Source organism: Oncorhynchus kisutch, linkage group LG5 (assembly GCF_002021735.2).
Source record: "Oncorhynchus kisutch isolate 150728-3 linkage group LG5, Okis_V2, whole genome shotgun sequence".
Lineage (NCBI taxonomy): Eukaryota > Metazoa > Chordata > Actinopteri > Salmoniformes > Salmonidae > Oncorhynchus > Oncorhynchus kisutch.
The window spans coordinates 27,636,946-27,659,337 of record NC_034178.2 but is presented as its reverse complement, the minus strand read 5'-3'; the positions used below and the strand labels follow the sequence as shown (position 1 = coordinate 27,659,337).

The 22,392-nt window shown below is 42.5% G+C and overlaps 1 protein-coding gene across 13 annotated transcripts in view; it reads left to right on the top strand.

Annotated features, from left to right (window-relative positions):
• The window catches only part of LOC109890833 (neuron navigator 1), a 132,117-nt gene that overhangs the window by 54,918 nt on the left and 54,807 nt on the right, over positions 1–22,392 (top strand). For all 13 annotated transcript variants that reach the window (XM_031824759.1, XM_031824764.1, XM_031824763.1 and 10 more), the window contains 2 exons: positions 10,965–11,067; positions 13,582–13,944. In XM_031824759.1, the coding sequence (XP_031680619.1) occupies positions 10,965–11,067; positions 13,582–13,944 (466 nt within the window). The remainder of the gene's footprint in view (positions 1–10,964; positions 11,068–13,581; positions 13,945–22,392) is intronic.

The following is a 22,392-nucleotide window of genomic DNA, read 5'->3' as shown; positions in this document are numbered from 1 at the left end:
GCATTTATATGGAGACTTGATTACACACAGGTGGATTGTATTTATCATCATTAGTCATTTAGGTCAACATTGGATCATTCAGAGATCCTCACTGAACTTCTGGAGAGAGTTTGCTGCACTGAAAGTAAAGGGGCTGAATAATTTTGCACGCCCAATTTTTCAGTTTTTGCTTTGTTAAAAAAGTTTGAAATATCCAATAAATGTCGTTCCACTTCATGATTGTGACCCACTTGTTGTTGATTCTTCACAAAAAAAATAAGGTTTTATATCTTTATGTTTGAAGCCTGAAATGTGGCAAAAGGTCGCAAAGTTCAAGGGGGCCGAATACTTTCGTAAGGCACTGTATGTAGCGTTAGCTAGAGCTAGTCGGCTGTACCTCCGCCAAAACTCTGGTATTTTTAATCCGATAGCTTGTTCTCCATATTCTTTTTAAATAGTGAGCCAACATGTTTTCATCACTTTTATTTCCACGACTGATCAAATCGAATTTTCTCATGCTCTCGCTTGTCTCTCTGCAGCAGACATATACTGAGCAGTATGTTTGGAACATCAAATCGAAATAAAATTGCAGTGTCAAATGGTATCGTAAGAATCACAATACATATAGTATCATATTGTGAGGTCCCGGGCATTTCCCAGCTCTGGTGTTTACATGATTGCAATTTAAAATATATATATTTTTTAATTTCATCTTTATTTAACCAGGTAGGCTAGTTGAGAACAAATTCTCATTTACAGATAAATCAAAGCAGTGTGACACAAACAAAAACACATGGAATAAACAAGCATACAGTCAATAACACAATAGAAAATAAGAAAGTCTACAGTGTGTGCAAATGTCATGAGGATGTAAGGTAATAAATAGGCCATAGTAGCGAAGTAATTACAATTTAGCAAATTAACACTGGAGTGATATAGGTGCAGATAATGATGTGCAAGTAGAAATACTTGTGTGCAAAAGAGCAGAAAAGTAAATAAAAACAATATGGGGATGAGGTAGGTAGATTGGATGGGCTATTTACAGATGGGCTATGTACAGCTACAGCGATCGGTTGGCTGCTCAGATAGTTGATGTTTAAAGTTAGTGAGGGATATATAAGTGTCCAGCTTCAGCGATTCGTTCTAGTCATTAGCAGCAGAGAACTGGAAGGAAAGGCAGCCAAATTAGGTGTTGGCTTTGGGGATAACCAGTGAGATATACCTACTGGAGTGCGTGCTATGGGTGGGTGTTGTTATCATGACCAGTGAGCTGAGATAAGGCGGAGATTTACCTAGCAAAGACTTGTGGATGACCTGGAGCCAGTGGGGCTGGCGATGAATATGTAGTGAGGTCCAGCCGACGAGAGCATACAGGTCGCAGTGGTGGGTGGTTGGGGCTTTGGTGACAAAACGGATGCCACTGTGATAGACTGCATCCGGTTTGCTGAGTAGATTGTTGGAGGCTATTTTGTAAATGACATCAATGAAGTCGAGGATCGGTAGGATAGTCAGTTTTACAAGGGTATGCTTGGTGGCGTGAGTGAAGGAGGCTTTGTTGCGAAATAGGAATCCGATTCTAGATTTAATTTTGGATTGGATATGTTTAATATGAGTCTGGAAGGAGAGTTTCCAGTCTAGTCAGACACCTAGATATTTGTAGTTGTCCACATATTCTAAGTCGGAAATAGTGAGTAGTGATGCTAGTCGGGCGGGCGGGTGCGGGCAGCGAACGGTTGAAAAGCATGCATTTAGTTTTACTAGCGTTTAAGAGCAGATAGAGGCCACGGAAGTAGTGTTCTATGGCATTGAAGCTCATTTGGAGGGTTGTTAACACAGTGTTCAAAGAAGGGCCAGATGTATACAGAATGGTATCGTCTGCGTAGAGGTGGATCAGTGAATCACCGGCAGCAGGAGCGACATTGTTGATATGTACAGAGAAAAGAGTCGGCCCGAGAATTGAACCCTGTGGTACCCCCATAGAGACTGCCAAAGGTCTGGACAACAGGCCCTCTGATTTGACACATGGAACTCTGTCTGAGAAGTAGTTTGTGAACCAGGCGAGGCAGTCATTTGAGAAACCAAGGCTGTCGAGTCTGCTGATAAGAATACAGTGATTGACAAGAGTTGAAAGCCTTGGCCAGGTCGATGAAGATGGCTGCACAGTACTGTCTTTTATCGATGCCGTTTATGATATCGTTTAGTACCTTGAGCGTGGCTGAGGTGCACCCGTGACCAGCTCGGAAACCAGATTGCACAGCGAAGAAGTTACGGTGGGATTCGAAATGGTCAGTGATCTGTTTATTAACTCGGCTTTCGAAGACTTTAGAAAGGCAAGGCAGGATGGATATAGGTCTGTAACAGTTTGGGTCTAGAGTGTCACCCCCTTTGTAGAGGAGGATGACTGCGGCAGCTTTCCAGTCTTTTGGGATCTCGGACGATACGAAAGAGAGGTTGAACAGACTGGTAATAGGGGTTGCAACAATGGCGGCCAATAATTTTAGAGAGGGTCCAGATTGTCTATCCCAGCTGATTTATAGGGGTCCAGGTTTTGCAGCTCTTTCAGAACATCTGCTATCTGGATTTGGGTGAAGGAGAAGCTGGGGAGGCTTGGGCAAGTAGCTGCGGGGCTGTTGGCCCGGGGTTCGGGTAGCCAGGAGGAAAGCATGGCCAGCCGTAGAGAAATTCTTGTTGAAATTCTCGATTATCGTGGATTTATCGTGGTGACAGTGTTACCTAGCCTCAGTGCAGTGGGCAGCTGGGAGGAGGTGCTCTTATTCTCCATGGACTGTACAGTATTCCAAAACTTTTTGGAGTTAGAGGATGCAAATTTCTGTTGGAAAAAGCTAGCCTTTGCTTTCCTGACTGACTGCGTGTATTAGTTCCGGACTTCCCTGAAAGTTGCATATCACGGGGACTATTCGATGCTAGCGCAGTCCGCCCCAGGATGTTTTTGTGCTGGTCGAGGGCAGTCAAGTGTGGAGTGAACCAAGGGCTATATCTGTTCTTAGTTCTACATTTTTTAAAGGGGCAAGCTTATTTAAGATGGTGAGCAAATTACTTTTAAAGAACGACCATGCATCCTTGACTGACGGGATGAGGTCAATATCCGTCCAGGTCGATTAGAAAGGATTGCTCGCAGAAGTGTCTTAGGGAGCATTTGACAGTGATGAGGGGTGGTCGTTTGACCCCGGACCCAGAGCGGATGCAGGCAATGAGGCAGTGATCGCTGAGATCCTGATTGAAATCAGCGGAGGTGTATTTGTCAGGATAATGTCAGGGCAAGTTTGTCAGGATAATATCTATTAGGGTGCCCATGTTTATGGATTGTACCTGGTGGGTTCCTTGATAATTTGTGTGAGATTGAGGGCATCTAGCTTAGATTGAAGGACTGCCAGGGTGTTAAGCATATCCCAGTATAGGTCACCTAACAGAACGAACTCTGAAGATGGATGGGGGGCAATCAATTCACATATGGTGGCCAGGGCACAGCTGGGAGCTCAGGGGGCCTATAACAGGCGGCAACAGTGAGAGACTTATTTCTGGAGAGATTAATTTTTTTAAATTAGAAGCTCGAACTGTTTGGGCACAGACCTGGAAAGTATGACAGAACTTTGCAGGCTATCTCTGCAGTAGATTACAACTCCTCCCCCTTTTGCAGTTCTATTTTGATGGAAAATGTTGTAGTTCGGGATGGAAATCTCAGAATTTTAGGTGGCCTTCCTAAGCCAGGAATCAGACATGGCAAGGTCATCAGGGTTGTTGGAGTGTGCTAAAGCAGTGAGTAATGAAATTTAGGGAGGAGGCTTCAGATGTTAACATGCATGAAACCAAGGCTTTTTCAGTTACAGAAGTCAACAAATGAGAGTGCTGGGGACACGCAGGGCCTGGGTTAACATTCACATCACCCTAGGAACAGAGGAGGAGGCGTTAGGGACAGAGAATAATAGGAACAGATTTCTGGGCATGGTAGGATAGGTTCAGGGTACAGTGGAGGTAAACCCAGGCATTGAGTGATGATAAGAGAGTTTGCATCTCTGGACGCAGTTATGCTGGGTGAGGTTTACTGCATGTATGGGAGGTGGGACAAAGGAGGTATCTGAGGCATGTTGAGTGGGACAAGGGGCTCCGCAGTAAACTAAAACAATGATAACTATCCTAAACAACAGTATACAAGGCATATTGACATTTGAGAGGGACATAAAGCGAGGCATTAAGCAATCACAAGTGTTGATTGGGAGCGCTAGCGAAGACAACAACGGTTCAGACAACAACAGCTAATCAGCTAAGACAACAACAACAGGTAAAATGGCAATGAATGGGCAGAGATGGTCAGTTAAGTACACACAAGACCTGAGTTCGAGGCTAGGGCCGACAGATAAACAAAAATAAACAAAACGGAGTACTGGGATTAATTAACAGTCCAGCAGGCATCAGCTATGTAGCCAAGTGATCATAGTGTCCAGTGAACAGCAATAGATGAAACAGGGAAGCCGCTGGGTAGTCATTGCTACGCTAGCAAGCGGGAGACACAGCGTTCAAAGTTAGCTGGCCGGGGATAATAGAAGCGTCTGCTCCGAAGTCCGGCAAAGGCCGGTTGAGGGCACAACGGTTGGAGTTACATCGGCAGACCAGTCCTGGTGAAACGGCGGGGCTCCATGTCGACAAAGGGTCCAGGCCAGTTGGCGAAAGAGGTATTGTAGCTGTAGTAATTTTGCTAGCTGGGAGATGCGCATGGCTTGCAGCTAACTGGTGCTAGCTTCTGGACAGGGGCGTTAGCCACTATAGCAGCTAGCTAGCAGCAATGATCCAATGCAAAGGTCCAGAGCTTACGGCAAGAATCCGGTGGAGTAGTGGTGGATTCTAGTCATGTTGGGGTGGAGTCCGGGAGGCATCAGCTGTGTAGCTGAGTGATCACTGAGCAGGCCGGAAGGTGGGCCTGGCTCAGAGCTAGCTTCGGTGCTGGGCCACTCGGTGGCAGCTAGCTGTGATGATCAGAAGTAATGTTTCAGGGCTTACGGCAAGAGTCCGGCATTGTAGTGGAGAAAAATAGTCCGATACTGGCAGGCTGGCAAGTATTATCCAGGCTAAAATCGTCTGGAGTCTGTGCAGAAGGTAAAGGCCGCTAGCAGTGACTGACAATGACTAAATATCTAGTTGCTAATTAGCTGGTTAGCTTCTGATGGCTAGCATCTGATGGAGGTTCTGACTAAGGTTGAAAAAATAGCAGATCCGTATCACATTGGGTGAGGCTTGTTGCCAGGAGGTATATTTAATTTAAAAATAGGAAAGAGATTGAAAGTAAATTGAAATATATAAAAAAAAAAAAATGTACACGGGAGAAACAACAAACCACGTCTGCACTGCTACGCCATCTTATAGTCTGTGTGGTTGCGTAGGAACCACTAGAGGCAGTTTCTGAAATGTTCTTAATTCACATCCTCCTAGATTTATTAAGGAAAAGAGATTTTAAGTGTCACATTATTTTAAAACGAGGTACTCTTAATTAAAACGTCTGCTTAATGAATGATTTATTATTATACATAATAATCCCTGATGAGACAACATTGCAATGATTGAACAGCTTTGTTTTATGAGTGCAAATATTGCCAGAAAAACAGGCAGAACTTCAGACAGTATAAGGAATCATATGAGTCATGACTCGCCTCCCCACTGCCCATGAGAGCAAATATTAACACACACATACACACACACCAGACTACTTCTCTTTTTGGAACTGGGAATAAAAATCGACAGGCGATTGCCTCTGCAAATATACAATAAAGGGAAACTTGACCAAAATGTCAACAAATAAATGTGCGCGTTTGCAGGAGTCATTTTCATTTGACGATCAGTAGGCCTGACAGACAGCCCATTTAGGCGGTAGTTAGCTAATTGTCTGTGAGTACCAAGGCTCAACCCACGGCCACCTGACAATGTAGCTCTGTTTAGCTTTCAGTTGGCAGTATTTGAGAAGTGAATAATCCATTTGTTAACTAATTGTCACTTCACCGATTGCATTCAAAAGAGAAACTGACAATATATACAGTAGGATTACCTGTGCAAACCATCTTTTCTCCTGGACTTTACTATCGGTGAAAAGTGTGAAACGTTATTTCAAAAGGATGGGGGTATCGTCGGAAATCGTAGACATGGGACTAAAAGGTTTTGACCCGCGTGTTAATAAAAATGTAAATACCAATGGGGATGAAACGCATTTACATGGCAACTACATGACAAGACAGAATGAAAAACGGTCTACTTATGTCCAGTAAGTGTTCCCCTTCGTGGAATAGAAAAAATTGTTGATGTTTGATTAGATCATGTAAACAAAGTCACCACTCAGAAAAGAAAGGAGGCACGAAAAAGATCACATATTTAAATGAATCGCCAAAATATCTGTATTCCCTTGATTTCCTGTCTCATTATACAATTGTTTATGTGCCATAATACAGTCGGTATTTTTGTTTTATTCAAAAATGGTTACCGTACTCCATTATGCAGCGGTTACATTGATCAGAACTGTATTTTATTACGGAACATGCTTTTGTGCCAGTCTATCTTTAAGTAAATGTTCCTTCCCTACGGCATGGTATCGTACAATAGCTATCCTTATAGACGGGTTGGTTGTTTAGCAACAAAACTGACCCTTGTGCAACTATGGGGCCAAACAGACGGGTTGGCTTCGAAGATTGTTGACATGTTAACTATATTTAGTCTCCAATTTTTATGAAAAACATAAATAACACACGGACTTGTGCCCCATTGAAGCATTCCCCGAGTGGTGCAGCGGTATAAGGCACTGCATCTCAGTGCAAGAGGTGGCACTACAGTCCCTGGTTCAAATCCATGCTTAGTCACATCTGGCCGTGATTGGGAGTCCCATAGGGCGGTACACAATTTTCCGGGGTAGGCCATCATTATAAATAAGAATTTGTTCTTAACTGACTTGCTGAGTTAAAAAAAAAAAAAAATGTGATTATGTCAGCTAACCCATCTATTGGACTGATACACATATTCATATACTTCTGCATTCATAGTCTGCACAACGCAGCTGTGACCCACTTTTAATTTGATTTATTGCTCACAACAGCATTAATGAAAAGACTGTTTTTATTCCTCTATATAGAGGCTCTATTTGTGGGACACATCTTATGACTTCATTCTGATTCGGTGGTACAGTTGTCCTCTGGATGTCATAATAGACTTATTTATGAAGTCAGTTTGTGTAATGCGACCTCTATCCACTACCAGAACAACACAGTCTAACCCTCTCACCATAAGACAGAGCTGGAGATAGACTTTTTGTTCACCCAATACATAGCCTCTATTGTACAGTATAGTGCAGCTGTAATGGATGAGAATGCGGAGGGAATCTCAATATCAATCGGCAATTGTCTATATTCAACTATATTGTAAAATGGCCATACAGTGTAATGGGGGGGGGGGGTGGAGAAGGAGTGCACGTTAACACAACTAAGGGAGATGGAATTTGACTCGTTCTCAATGGCAGATTGAATATGAATGCGTATTCCTTCAATAGCCATGTCCACGAGGAGAGTAGGGCAGGGAAGTAAAGCATAGCTCAGGGTTACTACGACGACGACAAGAGAACTAGCAGATGAGGCGGATGCAGCATACAAGTCTTTCTGCAGTAATTAGATGTGAACTGTGCAAGCCCACCATGACTGTGACAATAGGCTGCATACACTGCCATAGAGTAGCAGGCAAATACTGTAGGTACAGTGCCTCCGGAAATGATTCAAACCCTTTGACTTTTTCTATATTGTTTTGTGTTACAGCCTGAATGTAATATATTTTTTTTGTCACTGGCGAACAAACAATAGCCCATGATGTTGAAGTGGAATGATGTTTTTCCAAAGTTTTCCAAATTAATTAAAAATGAAAAGCTGAAATGTCTCGAGTCAACAAGTATTCAACCCCTTTGTTATGGCCAGCCTAAATAAGTTCAGCAGTAAAAATGCAAACTCATCTGGAATCACTGGTCATGCTGCTCCCGTAGGAGAATATTTTACATTCTCTCCCCTATGCTACTGGATATAACTAACAATAGAAAACTATTCATGTCCACACAGATTAAATAGATGAAAGGGATTTTCTTGCTGTAGGATTTCTCGACCTTTGCACTCATTCGTGTTTGGGAGAAGGCACCATTCTGTTGTGAGATTGGACCCTACCATTTGGTTATCACCTACCCTTTGGGCTGTTTGTACAGTTGAAGTGGGGTGTTTAGTGTGGGAGACAATTTATAGTCCTTTCACTGCCATTCTATCGTCTTCTCAGTGAAAAGACTAATCTATTGACTGGACCTTAAAGGGCCAAATCAGTATCGATTAACTAATCTATACAAGTTTACCCTGTCTGTCAGACCTAAGAGGTAGGTAGCCTAGTGGTTAGAATGTTGGACTAGTAAATGGAAGGCTGCAAAATCAAATCCCTGAGCTGACAAGGTAAAAACCTGTCGTTCTACCCCTGAACAAGGCAGTTAACCCACTGTTCCTAGGCCGTCATTGAAAATATGAATTTGTTCTTTAACTGACTTGCCTAGTTAAATAAAGGTGAAGAAAAAAGAGAGCTCAACAGATAGAAACATGTCAGTTATTTCTGCCCCCCCCCAAAACGTATAATTTAAACATTTTCTGAGATTGAAAGTGTTCATAATGTCCATGGTCTTTCCATTGAGATCTGCTTAAGCATTCTGTCTGTCTGCGAGTGAGGAGGATTCCTTTTCAAACTACAGCACGTCGTCCCTCTTCTCAGTGCAGGGCACCAGGGACCTGCCAATCATTTTTACCATGTAGACCTATTTCCTCAGCAGCACATGTGGTGCGGCGCCTGCATGCATGTCTGCTATGAGCTCTGCTGGCTGGCTCAGCTTTTGTTTTTTTTGGTCTATATCTTTGTAGTGGTGGTTGCCACTACAAAGATAAGGATGTTTCCCATGTAGCTGTATCCTGGAGACCGCATCCTTACGGTAGTTCCAGGCCAGTGGTGCTCTGAGGTTGTGAAGTGGTTGATGACATGCATACATTTTATGGTTAGTAAGATATTCATTCAAATGGCACCGTATGGAAATTGACCGATACATTTCGATGTTGCCTTCTTACTGACCGGTGATATCAGAACTAGAAATAGGTTTCTCAAAGGTAGCCAGATTTCTCTTTGAGATCATATTCACCGTTGTTAGAAACATATATGTTTGATAGATTGGTGTAGATCCAATATACTGTATCAGCAGGCCTTATCTAGGATTAAGCTATAAATGACTCTCCCTGTTCAGTCAAACTAAAGGAGTCTTGTTAAAGGGTGTGTCTGCTGTGGTGGTAGGCTAAATATGAAGGAATGGTGCATGGCTCAGCTAGCCTGGGTGCCAGTATGTTTCTCCTTTGTTACCAAGTCCTTATGGAATTGTCATGCTATACATGTTTGGCTTGTCAATGACAATGGATTAGGCAAAAACACAAATAGATCTGGGACAAGGCTATGGTTCAGCTTCTGGCAAAGACGGGTTTTGAATGAGATTGAGTTTGAGCTGATGTAAGCAGATTATGATATGAGTTCAAGTGTAAACTGTTTGAAATACTGTGAGCAGCAGAGGTCCTTATTTTCAATCTACTGATGCTGAAAGGACTAGAGAGTGTAATTACACACGTTTTAAAGCCGCTGAACGAGAGCATACTTTTAGCTTACAATAGCACTTCTCAGAACATTAACATTACAGCCATGTTTCTATATCAAATCAAATCAAATCAAATGTTATTTGTCACATACACATGGTTAGCAGATGTTATTGCGAGTGTTTTGCGAAATGCTTGTGCTTCTAGTTCCGACAATGCAGTAATAACCAACAAGTAATCTAGCTAACAATATCCACATTTTCATGATAGTGAAAGAGGTACGAAAGGCCATACATTTTCATTTAAGGCTGTTTACAGTTTAAATGTACTGTTTAATTTACAGCCTCTCCACGTGTCTTATTCCCTTGGATTGCCTCACAGCGAACAACTAATGAGTATGGCCCATTATTTGAGATGGGTTTCCTCTGCTATGCTTGACTCTTAGCCAACACCTTCAGTTAATGCAGTGGATGATAATTTTTTGTCACCTCTTATGAGCTATTACCTGTAGCTATTGTGCTGTATAGTGGAAAACAGCATTCCTGTTTTCCCACATCTCTCTTCTTCACCATCATGGTCACACAGAAATCCATTCATTCATTTTCACAAATGAGACAGATAGCGTGGCTTCGTGTTATTGATTTAGGATAGGGTGGTCATGTCTTGTCCGCTGTCCGTGTAGGACTCACATCATCCATCATGACATTTCCCTTTGTTTTGCTATGATTTACTATGGATTATTGTGAGCGTGTGTGTGTGTATACAGTATGTGCAGGGGTAGAGGGGGGTGACTGAATGTATGTGCGATGTTGTGATTGTGTTATGCTATAATTGCATAAATGTGCGTAGGAACACGCACGCACATCAAGGAGAATGCATGTCTTCCCTATTGGAAGGCTATGGAGTTTGAAGTTTTGATAGAATGTCTGAAGCATCCCCCTGGTGGCCACTCACAGTCCCAGTCACTGTCATCAGTGTTTTACATCTAGGACTGTACCACGTCAAGATCCAAAACAGGGGTGTTTCCACAGTTAGATCTGTACTACGTCAGGATCCTGTAGGAGGGTTAGAGCAGCGTTGCCATGGTGAGGGAGCCCAGGGAGTCACATTTGTCTTCCTAACAATGTGAACGCAGCATGGATGCTTCTCACCAGCAAAACACCTGTCACTACACAATACCCGTCCACAGTCACAACAGTGTGTTCACACTGGAACTTTCATATTTATTTGCAGAGAGGAAAGTCTTTGGGATATCTCAAGGGAATAAGACGCAACAGTCTGACAGTGATACATGGAATATGTGATTGCATTGTGTGTCTGACCACAGTGACTGATGTGATGTCCCCACAGACCCAGAGTCTCAGAGGAAACGCACGGTGCAGAACGTCCTTGACCTCAGACAGAACCTGGAAGATACCATGTCCAGTCTACGGGGAGCCCAGCTCAGTCATGGGTGAGTCCATTACCGTACATTGAGTTTATAGATTATGGTAGGCAATACTGGGGTGCTTCTGATGCCACGTACTGGTGTGAACGGGGCACAACGTTAAAGGGCTTTCTCGAAACCAAGAGTATACTTTTATTTCCGTATTTGTCTTTCTTTTAAAGTTCCATCTGCGCAAACATTACTTGCTGCCCACACCTTACCTGTCAACTGTATGTTGTTTCATTGGTTCAGCAAGATGCTGTACGTGTAGACATAGAAGAAAGCTATGGATTTGTTTGAGAAATGTAGTATACTCAGACACACTCACGAAACACAATGGACAGATCGATAGAGTACACCCAATCATGTTTACACAACTGCCCTCCTTTATGTCTTCTTGGCAACTTGCCACCTGTTAAACATATCCTGTCAATCCCTCTGAAACAGACTGTTTCTGTTTCATGACCATTACATTCCGGGAAACCCTTTGTCGAGTATTTCGTTTCGGACGGCCTCTATCACGATGAGACACGGACAGTAACAGGAAGCACCGGAGACTAACTCCACGGAATATTGAAGAACCTGGGCAGAAACCGAATAGTTCGTTAACAAAAAGTTGTTCTGCATTCCAAGCCTGTGTATCTACCATTTTTGCCTGCTTCTTATCTCCAGCTCAACAGTATGTGCTCTGCCTACCAATGTTCCCCTATGCCGTTTGGTCTCTCTTTGATGTGTGTGGTGTTCATGTCCTAAGGGATTCCATCCCAGATATGAGCTCTGAATTTCCATAGCCCTGGCCTCTGGAGACTGACAGACACCTCGGCAACTTCACCCATCTAAAAACTCATGCTTTTCGACCTTGGCCACCAAACCTCTAGAGCATCTCAGTCCTGCCCCCCCTCCAGGTGCACATTTAGGTTTTTGGCCCGAGCACTCAACAGCCAAGTCAAATAATCAAAGCTTGATGATGAGTTGGTTATTTGAATCAGCTATGTAGTGCTAGGGGCCAAAACAAAATGTGCACTCAGGGTGGGGGCCCCAGGACCGAGTTTGGGAAACCCTGCACTAGGGCTGGGCTCTCCAACCCTGTTCCTGGAGAACTACCCTGCTGAACTACCCTACTGTATGCTGTCGCTCCAGCCCCAGTTGTAACTAACCTGATTCATCTTATCAACCAGCTAATAATTAGAATCGGGTGCACTAGATTAGGGTTGGAATGAAAACCTAGGATGGTAGCTCTCCAGGAACATGGTTGGAGAGCCCTGCTCTAAAGCACAAATGGACTGTAGGTACTGTAAGTAACATCCACATACAGTACTACTAATACATCATAAGCTTCGGATGACTTTACCTCACTGCGTATACAGCATGTTTTTTTTAACAGCTCTCTGACCGGCCGTAATTCTGTCACTAGTTCAGCTCCCTGTCATAACTCCCAAACATATACCCTAACATATGGGATTGTTTGATGTACATCCATGAGTTCAAACTATCTTACAAATTGAAGTTAAACTACATTTCAAAACTCTCAAGGAAGTACCGTCCTACTGTGAGCTAATGTATCATTCTACTGAAGCATTGTGGGCGTCGGAATGTATTCCTGAGGCAGTAACAGTTAACAGCCCCTGTTGATGAATTATCCATCTATAGAAGTACAGAAATAGCAGAAGGAAAAAAGACCCACGTGGTCTCAGGCAGGCATTGCATTATTCATCTGGGCTGGTTGGTGCATCTGGTTATGTAATCGCCAGACTCAGCAGAAGCTCCTTGCCATCGGGAGGGCATTGTAAAACCTGACCAACTTAGAGAACAGACTAGAACTACTCTCTAGTCTAAACTAGAACTTCTCTCTAGTCTAACCTCTCACTTAAACAACAGACTCGAAGTACTCTCTAGTCTAAACTTAGAACGACTCTCTAGTCTAACCTCTCACTTAGACAACAGACTAGAAGAACTCTCTAGTCTAAACTGGAACTTCTCTCTAGTCCACATTGGTTCACCTTTCACTGGCTGACACAATGGCCCAGAGTTTTCCCTGGTCAGGTCATGTAGTCAAGAAAAACTCCTGGCCTGAGCAAACATTTTTTTTAAATGATGTTGGCGGTGTGTGATTACGTGCTGATTACCTTGGGTCTGTAAGTCCCAGCTGGTAATGATATTGTGAACATAATGCTGAGGGTTATGAACGATCCCGTCAAAGGGAGAGAGGGGACAAAATACTTTCCTCTGTTCACACAATGATGCTATGCTCTTATTCTATAGCAAGCGAGATGCCCTTCAGTTCTGAGATGCCACCCATTCTTTGTTGTAGTCGCTGAAGGCTGAGAGTGAATGTTACAGCTGTATCTGGGTCAGCAGAGACTATATGTCAAGACAGATTTCTTGAAAGGCACAATGACAGAGAGTGAGAAACAGGAAATTGAATTTCTTTCTCTAATTCTCTCTCTATATGTCCCTCAAACTCTTAGTTTTTCCGACCTCCCTTTCTGTCCTCTCTTTCTACAATACTATAACCACTCTCTCTTCCTCTTCTCTCCCCAGCTGTCTGGAGAGCAGTAATGTTTGCTATGACAGTGACGAGACCAACGCCCGCAGCATGTCCAGTCTGTCCAATCGCTCGTCTCCTCTCTCCTGGCGCCACGGCCAGTCCAGCCCCCGGCTGCAGGCTGGAGACGCCCCCTCGTCCACGGGTAGCGGCGTGTACCATGGGGGAAAGGCCGGGTCCCAGTATACAGCCCACACCATGCCTGCCCGAGTCTCCAGCCGTCTCAGCCACTCCTCCCGAATCGAGCTCATCGAAGGGCTGGATGTGGACGATGCTGACCTCAAGTCTGGTTACCTGAGCGACAGCGACCTGCTGGGAAAGAGCATGCCAGAGGATGACGATGACAACCTAGCCAATGGGTAAGGGGATATAGCAGGGGTGTCAAACACATTCCATGGCAGGCCGAGAGCCTGCTGGTTTTTGTTATTTCCATTTTTTTCTTTTCTTTGTGGCCAGACAACCAGGTGAGGGGAGTTCCTAATTTATCAGTGACCTTAATTGATCAATCAAGTACAAGGTAGGATTGAAAATCTGCAGATACTCAGCCCTCTGTGATATGAGTTTGACACCTGTGGTTATTCTATTGTCCAACTCAGGGTTATTCTACTCTGGTTGTGGGGAGCTACTGGGTGTTTGTGCAAGCTTTGGATCCAGTTCTTCAGTAAGACTCACTTTGCATCCTACTGTAAAATGATCTTTGATATTGTCCTTGTGGAGTCTACGGATGGCTGTTATCACTTGGTCCTACAACTTACGGTATGTCATAAAAAAAGCATCAATCAAGCATGGATTTGGATGCACTGTGCTTGTAGTAACCCTTTCACAGTGCTGTCCTCAGCAGTCCAGGGCTCCAGACTGCGACCATTTAGTCACATTTTGAGACCCTTTATCTCGGCTGTGCGAGTAAAATGTTGAATTGGTTACACTGGTGCGAGCTGCACATTCTACCTCGTCATCTACATCCAAACGTCCTATTTTTAGAGCAAATAAAACCATGAATTTGTTGAACAGTAAAGTGCATTATTCTGCTTGGACATGTTAGAATATTATAAAAATACCATCTCAGTAGTCTTCTTCTACATTCTTAATAAAACATTCTTAATTACTTAATAAGATGATGACTCAAATGTATTCTACTATGTGATGCTGCAATTTTCTTACTTTTCTAAAAAGTTAGTGCCACCAGGATAAAATGTTAGTCTGGAGCACTGCAGTCTTGTCTAGTGTAACTCGCTTGTTCCTGAATGGGTCTATTATGGATTCATGTTTCATGCAGCAACCATGTCGCCTTCATCTCAGACTGATTCTGCTGAGGTGGATCAGCAAAGTCCTGCAGGATTCCTATAGGATTTTTTGGAAGGTTTAGCTGTGATGAGTAGCGACTTGCATGTGAATCATCAGGTATTATTCTCAGCATCGATAGTTGGTTTTACTAATCAGGTTTCCATCCAACCTTGTCATGCAATTAAAGTATATGTCGGATAAATACAATTCACGACAGGCCTGATGGAAACAGCAAAGATCCGAATGGGCACATTCGCTATATAATACAACATGTTTTGTGGCAAAACCTTCAGTAGAGTTGAAAATGCGATGGAAACCCATTTAACTAGTATTTTTTATTTGGTTCATTGGAATTTACCGTACAAGTTATTTTTATGTCCACTAAGTCATCACACACAGCCCAGCCTTTTATTTGCAACAAGTCAATTTGATGGAAACATATATCTGGTGGGTAAATGTGCATATTTTTGAAATGCATTTTATTTTATATTTGCATGGAAATATGTTGCCAATTGGATAGAAACCTAGCTACTAATGCGAATCCCCCTCTGCTGAAACTCATTGTCCTGTGAAATACATTGTGTGTGTGTGTGTGTGTGTGTGTGTGTGTGTGTGTGTGTGTGTGTGTGTGTGTGTGTGTGTGTGTGTGTGTGTGTGTGTGTGTGTGTGTGTGTGTGTGTGTGTGTGTGTGTGTGTGTGTGTGTGTGTGTGTGCGTGTGTGTGTGTGTGTGTGTTGATGGCAACTAGTGAATAAACATGTGCAAACACTAGACTCTAAACAAGAGTCTAGAGTCCAGAATAATTCCAAACTCGCAGCTTCACTATTCCGTCTCTGTTCCTAGCCGTTCCAACTTGGGAAATTATCTGCTGAAACAAGACAAGATTTTATCTGTCTTAGAGTCTTCCATTTTGTTGAAAATTAAGATGTCCGAATGGCAGCAAAACCAAAAGTGGATCTCTAAATTGATCTAAATGAGTGCAGATCACGTCTGAGTTGTGCAGTAATGACATTCATTACCAGCCCTCCTGCTGAGCTGGCTGTGTCAAAGACAGCAGTGGGCATTCATTCACACCCACATCTCACTGCAGAGACGGAGGAGGGTGTAACTGACACAAACGCACACAGAGCCCCTCCAGTCAGTGCCTGCCTCTCCACTAAATGGGATTGAGCAAGTCACTTTGTGCTACCAACAACTTAGCAGAAAGGACTGAAGTACAGAATGACATTGGCTTCTTTTTTTTTTTACAGTTAAAACTCACTAACGAACTAACTGCGCATTAGTAACAGTAGCCTACCGATCAATGCTGTGGTAGGGCATCAGTCTGATCCCAGGTCAAGGTGTCAAGTGATCCCAGGTGCAAAGCCACAGCATTCTCTCCTTTCATGCCTCATTCATGCCTCATTTAACACTCATTTAACAGTCTCTTTTGCTCTCTCAATCTCTCTCTCTGCCCCCCCACCTCTCTCTTTCTCTTTCTAATTCCCTCTCCCTAGTTGACAGTCAGTAGGCAGGGAGAGGAGAGGCAGAGGCAGGGAATCCAGGCCAGTTCTCTGGTGTGATGTGAGCAACTTTATCATTGCTCCACATCTACTGGGATTTACTCTGCAGCTTCTGGGGCACTGACTGCCTGGCCCGCTTGGGTAATCAGTCCACTCTGCCTATGAGAGACTACAGTGTAAATATTGAGAAGTGTGATAGATGTAGACAAGGCATAGTGAGAAGCAGAATGAGATTGAAGAGAATGAAGAGTATGATGGTATGTCTGGTGATTGTAAAAATGCCTCATAGTGAGTGCTCAGCACTAGGCCACCTGTGTCCTCAATCCCTAGGTGAGCTATTTAAGGTGACCATGATAAGAAACCCTGTACCTCCTGTGGTGTGCCACCTGTTCCCAGGTCAGCCCATACACAGAGACAGGACTACTGGCGTCTTTTTGATAACCATACGCTTGGATCGAGATCCCCAATATATTTTATCTGTCAGAATATAATGAAGGGATAGTATAACTACCAAATCCCTAAGAGAAAATGTATACAGTGCCTTGACTTATTCCACATTTTGTTGTTACAGCCTGAATTTAACATTTATTTATTTAAAAAAAAAAGAATTCACACGTAATCCATACGTAATACCCCACAATGACAAAGTCAAAACATGTTTTCAGAAATCTTTGCAAATTTATTGAAAATGAAATACAGAAATATCTCAAGTATTCAAACCCCTGATTCAAACATGTGGCAGTGATTACTGTTGTACTTCTTTCTGGGGAAGTCTCTAAGAGCTTTGCACACCTGTATTGTACAATATTTTCACACTATTGTTTTTTGTACATTCTTCAAGCTCTGTTAAGATGGTTGTTGATCACTGCTAGATAGCCATTTTCATGTTTTGCCATAGATTTTCAAGTCTTTTTAAGGAAAAACTGTAACTTGCCTACTCAGGAACAGTCAATGTTGCCTTGGTAAGCAACTCCAGTGTACTGTATAATTTACTTTGAGTTTTAAGTTGTTGCCCTGCTGTAAGGTGAATTTGTCTCCTAGTGTCTGTTAGAAAGCAGACCGAACCAGGTTTTCCTCTAGGATTCTGCTTGTCCTTAGCTCTATTCCGTTTCTTTTTATCTTAAAAAACTCCCTAGTCCTTGCCAATGAAAAGCATGCCCATAACATGATGCAGCCACCACCATGCTTGAAAATATGAAGAGTGGTACTCAGTGATGTGTTGTGTTGGATTACCCCAAACCTTAACACTTTGTATTCAGGACATAAAGTTAATTTCTTCTGCAATTGTTTTGCAGATTTACTTTAGTGCCTTATTTTTTTAAATTCTGCATAGCATTCCTTCTTTTCACTCAGTCATTTAGATTAGTATTGTGTAGTAACTACAATATTGTTGATCCTTCCTTCCTTAGTTTTCTTCTTTCACAGCCATGAAACTCTTGAACTACTTTAAAGTAACCATTGGCCTCATGTTGAAATCCCTAAGTGGTTTCCTTCGTCACTGAGTTGGGAAGGATGCCTGTATTTTTGTAGTGACTGGGTGTATTGATACACCATCCAAAATGTAATCAATAACTTCACCATGTTCAAAAGGATATTCAATATCATTTAAAAAAAAAACAATATTCCAATAGGTGCCCTTCTTTGTGAGGCATTGGAACACCTCAATGGTCTTTGTAGTTGAAGCTGTGTATGAAATTCACTTCTTGACTGAGGGACCTTTAGAGATAATTGTATGCAGTAGCGGTCGGTGCCGTTTAAGATGAGAGCGGATGATACATTTTTTTATGAACATGGCCTTATTTCTTTTACAGCATTTTATTACAGTTGAACTGTTTTTCATATTTCATTCACCCAGTTCAATGTTTATCCCAGTTGCTTCATTTTAAGAAACATAGTTCAACAGTTTCAGCACAATTGTATTTTTTTTAACCTTTATTTAAGTCAGTCAGTTAAGAACAAATTCTTATTTTTAATGATGGCCTAGGAGCGGTGGGTTAAATTCCTTGTTCAGGGGTAGAACAACAGATTTTTACCTTGTCAGCTCAGGGACTCAATCTCGCAACCTTTCGGTTACTAGTCCAACACTCTAACCACTATGCCACCCTGATCACCCGCAAACACAGTTCACCTTCATAGCAGCCACATACAAACAGCTCATTGTATATCTACGTGCTCTCTGCCTCTCACCTTTTCCCCTCGCTTGTGGACTTCAGTGCACAACACATCAGCTGTCTGTGACCAGGTGAAAAAACCTTTCCAAGCCAAACATTCATATCATGACCACTAACTGCTACACACAACCTACATCGTTGTCATGTCATAGTCAACATAGCTACTAGAACTAACATGTTAGTAAACCCGCTACAATCATGCAGTACAGTGTACAGTCAGCAGCAAGCAGTTTAGCAGTTACACCGGCAGGTCCCAGTGGCAATACATTTTTAAAACCAAAAGCTTACCTTGAGTTGGAAGAGTTCCAGTGTTGGATAGCCATAGCCAGCTAGCTAACATAGCATCCCTCTCTGTTTGAGTCTGGTGTTTGAGTAGGCTAAACTAGCTAGCTGCAATTGACTCTAGCAAAGTGAAAGTAAAAAATGTATATACTACGAAATATAGCTTTCTCTTGCTTCTCTTTCATTTTGGAAGAAAACGTATCTTTCTCTCTTTGAGTCAGCGAATCACCACATTTTATGTGCTACAGTTAGCTGTAGCTTATGCTTTCAGTACTAGATTCATTTTCTGATCCTTTGATTGGATGGACAACATGTCAGTTCATGCTGCAAGAGCTCTGATAGGTTGGAGGACGTCCTCCAGAAGTTGTCATAATTATTGTGTAAGTCTATGGAAGGGGATGAGAACCATGAGCCTCCTAGGTTTTGCATTGAGTCAATGTACTCAGAGGAGGACAGAAGCTAGCTGTCCTCCAGCTACACGATGGTGCACCCTATAGAGTGCTGCTGAGGCTACAGTAGACATTCATTGCAATTCATTCAATACATTTGGTGACATGAATATATTTGCTATAGTATTATCTAAAAAGGATAACTTTTGTAATTTTTAACATTTTAAACAGGTCCATGCAACTTATTATGTCACTTGTTAAGCAAATCTTTACACCTAAACGTATTTAGACTTTGAATACTTATTGACTCAAGTCATTTCAGCTTTTCATTTTTTATTCATTTGTAAAAATAAAATCATTTTTAAAGTCTAAAAGCATAATTCCACTTTGACATTATGGAGTACTGTGTGTAAAATCTCAATTTAATCCATTTTAAATTCAAGCTGTAACACAAAAAATGTGTAAAAAGTCAAGAAGTGTGAAAACTTTTTGAAGACACTGAAATTGGAGCATGTCCTTCGATACATTCTTGTGCTTGACTGCTAAAACCGCCTGAAAAGCCTTCATGATACATACTGTGCAGATGTGTTGTCTGTGATTCGGATAAACCCCTCATTCTCATAGGAATAGTGCTATGTCACTGACTGTCAAAGGGCTAATCTATAATAGCGTTTTATAGTATGAATAACTACCGGTATGCAGCTAGGCTAATCCAAGTCTTAAAAACGGAAGAGAAGGCTCATGCTCTAGTTTCCTCCATACTACATATCTCATCTTACTTCTGAATACATTTGCATTTTTAGCAACAATGCTGTCCTTGTTGGTAACCATTAATTAATTTTATCTGAGAGCTACTGTACGTACAGTCAATGTAAAAATAATCCCAGATTCTGACAGCACTCCACACACACACACACACACACACACACACACACACACACACACACACACACACACACACACACACACACACACACACACACACACACACACACACACACAGTTCAGCTCATTGGAAACCATTAGCATCTACAGTCTCTTGAAAATAGATAATTTCTGCAAGCCCCTCCTGCATCTCCATAGCAACCAGCTCCAGTGTGACTGTGGGGAGACGGAGCATTTCTCCACCTAATTCGTCATCATCCCTAATACATTCTCCTTTATCTGAATGGAAGCCATAGAATACTCAAGCATATTCGAAGGAAGGTTTGAGTGCCATGGGTAAAATGGGAATGTTGAGCTAAAATGGTCCTGTAGTATAATATTATAGCCACATCTATAATTCAGATGGCTCTGTATTCTGATTCCTAGTTGGCTGTTATGTTAAATCGTTGACTTAATTGAGGCAATTTGTCATACGTGTTATCAAACCAGACGCTCTAATCTTGGCTCGTTACAACACGTTTAGACCAAGCCACTGTGTGTGGTCCTTCCGGGGGTTTTGGATTCTATGGAGTGATTTGAACCTGCAGCCCATTGTTGGTGGCCTAATGACTATTGATTATATTGCTACATTAACAACATCAAAACACATAGTAATGTAGGGCTGTGTGTGATATCCACAGCTAGTCTATGCTGTACTGTGTGCTGGGGTAACCCGGGTACCCAGAGAGCAATGCCATTCCTCTGAGTGCGGTGTGCGGTGTGTTCAGAAGAGGGTGAAATGTTTAGATAGAAATATGATGCATAGAGCTGAAAGGCTCCATGGCTTACTCCCCATGGCCGAGAATAATGTATGTTCTACACAATACGTTTCCATCTGAACATTTTGACTAGGCCCCATTTTGGAGGAAGGAGGGTAATGTACCATCTGTTAGAATCTGTATGGTAGAATCATAATGTCTTTCTAATGACAGAATCGTAGTTTTCAGTAGTTACACTCTTCACACCACATAATAATGGAGGATGACCATCAGCAGTATCGTATTGTAACATTGGCAGCCATTTTAACCAGGTCTCCCTGAATCATATTCCACACATTGGGTTAGGAGTAATAATGATATTACTGTAATAATGATATTACTGTAATAATGTAATAATGACATTACTGTAATAATGACAATACTGTAATAACGATATTACTGAATATAGTTTAGATTTGCTATACCTGAAAGAGAAATGATAAATGTCCCACTATTCAGTGCCATTTTCACAAATGTAGAATTTCGTTTTTCACCCGTCATCTACGGTTACACCCTTAGACCCACCGAGTGGCGGCATCAGCGCTCTGTTTCAGCCCGATAGCTACTTTCTCATGTCCAATCCCATCGTTTCACAGGAGGATAATCTGTTTTGTCATTCGCTCTTTGACGGAGCGAATGGTCTACTGCGTTAAAAAGGACATGCAAACATGGAACTTCGCTAAATGAGGCCCACCCAGAATGCTCTCTGTTTATCGCAACCAAGGGATTTACCGTATTTTCCTGGCAGACGTTGAGTAACTCAAAGCATTACTGAACGCTTATTTAGACTCTCAGACAGAAAACGAATGACTCCGAATTTTGGGGGGGGGTTCAGATTCTAACCTGTTTACTGAAACGGCTATAAAGCGCTTGACTGCATGCTGAGGTATCGATTATGGAGATGCCTACAGGGTGAGTAGCTTACATTACCATGTGGAATGGGAGTACTGTAGTAGGCTGAGTACTAGGCTATCTATGGCCCCCCTCTTTCCACTGTGCTGCAAGGTGAGGTAATGTATGTGGGAACATGGTGGTACAGGGGTGATGGACTGTGTGTGTGTGTTTGTGTGCGTGCGTGCGTGTGTGTGTGCGTGCACTGAACAGTGTTCTAAGCAGTGCAGGCAAAAGGAAGGGAAAGGCTGGTGCAGCAACACGCCTCTCATCATGCGGCACATGGATCGGGATATGCTGCCATGGCAACCCTCCTCTTCTGACCCACTGACGAGTCAGTGTGCTGGAGTCAGCGTGTGTGTATTCGTGCACGTGTGTGTGGTTAATGTGTGTGTGGAGGATGAAAGGGCTTCATATTGACCGATTTAAGAAGATTGCTCTGCATCCAAACATGAAATGGGATAGTGGGAGACTAGGCAATGGATGTCTGCGGCTCGTACCTATTGTTAGAACTCCCCTTTGAATCCTTCCATGGCAGACATACTTTTTAAGGGTTTCAGATCACCTATCAATGATTACAGCACAAAGACTTGCAAGTGGTCATTCT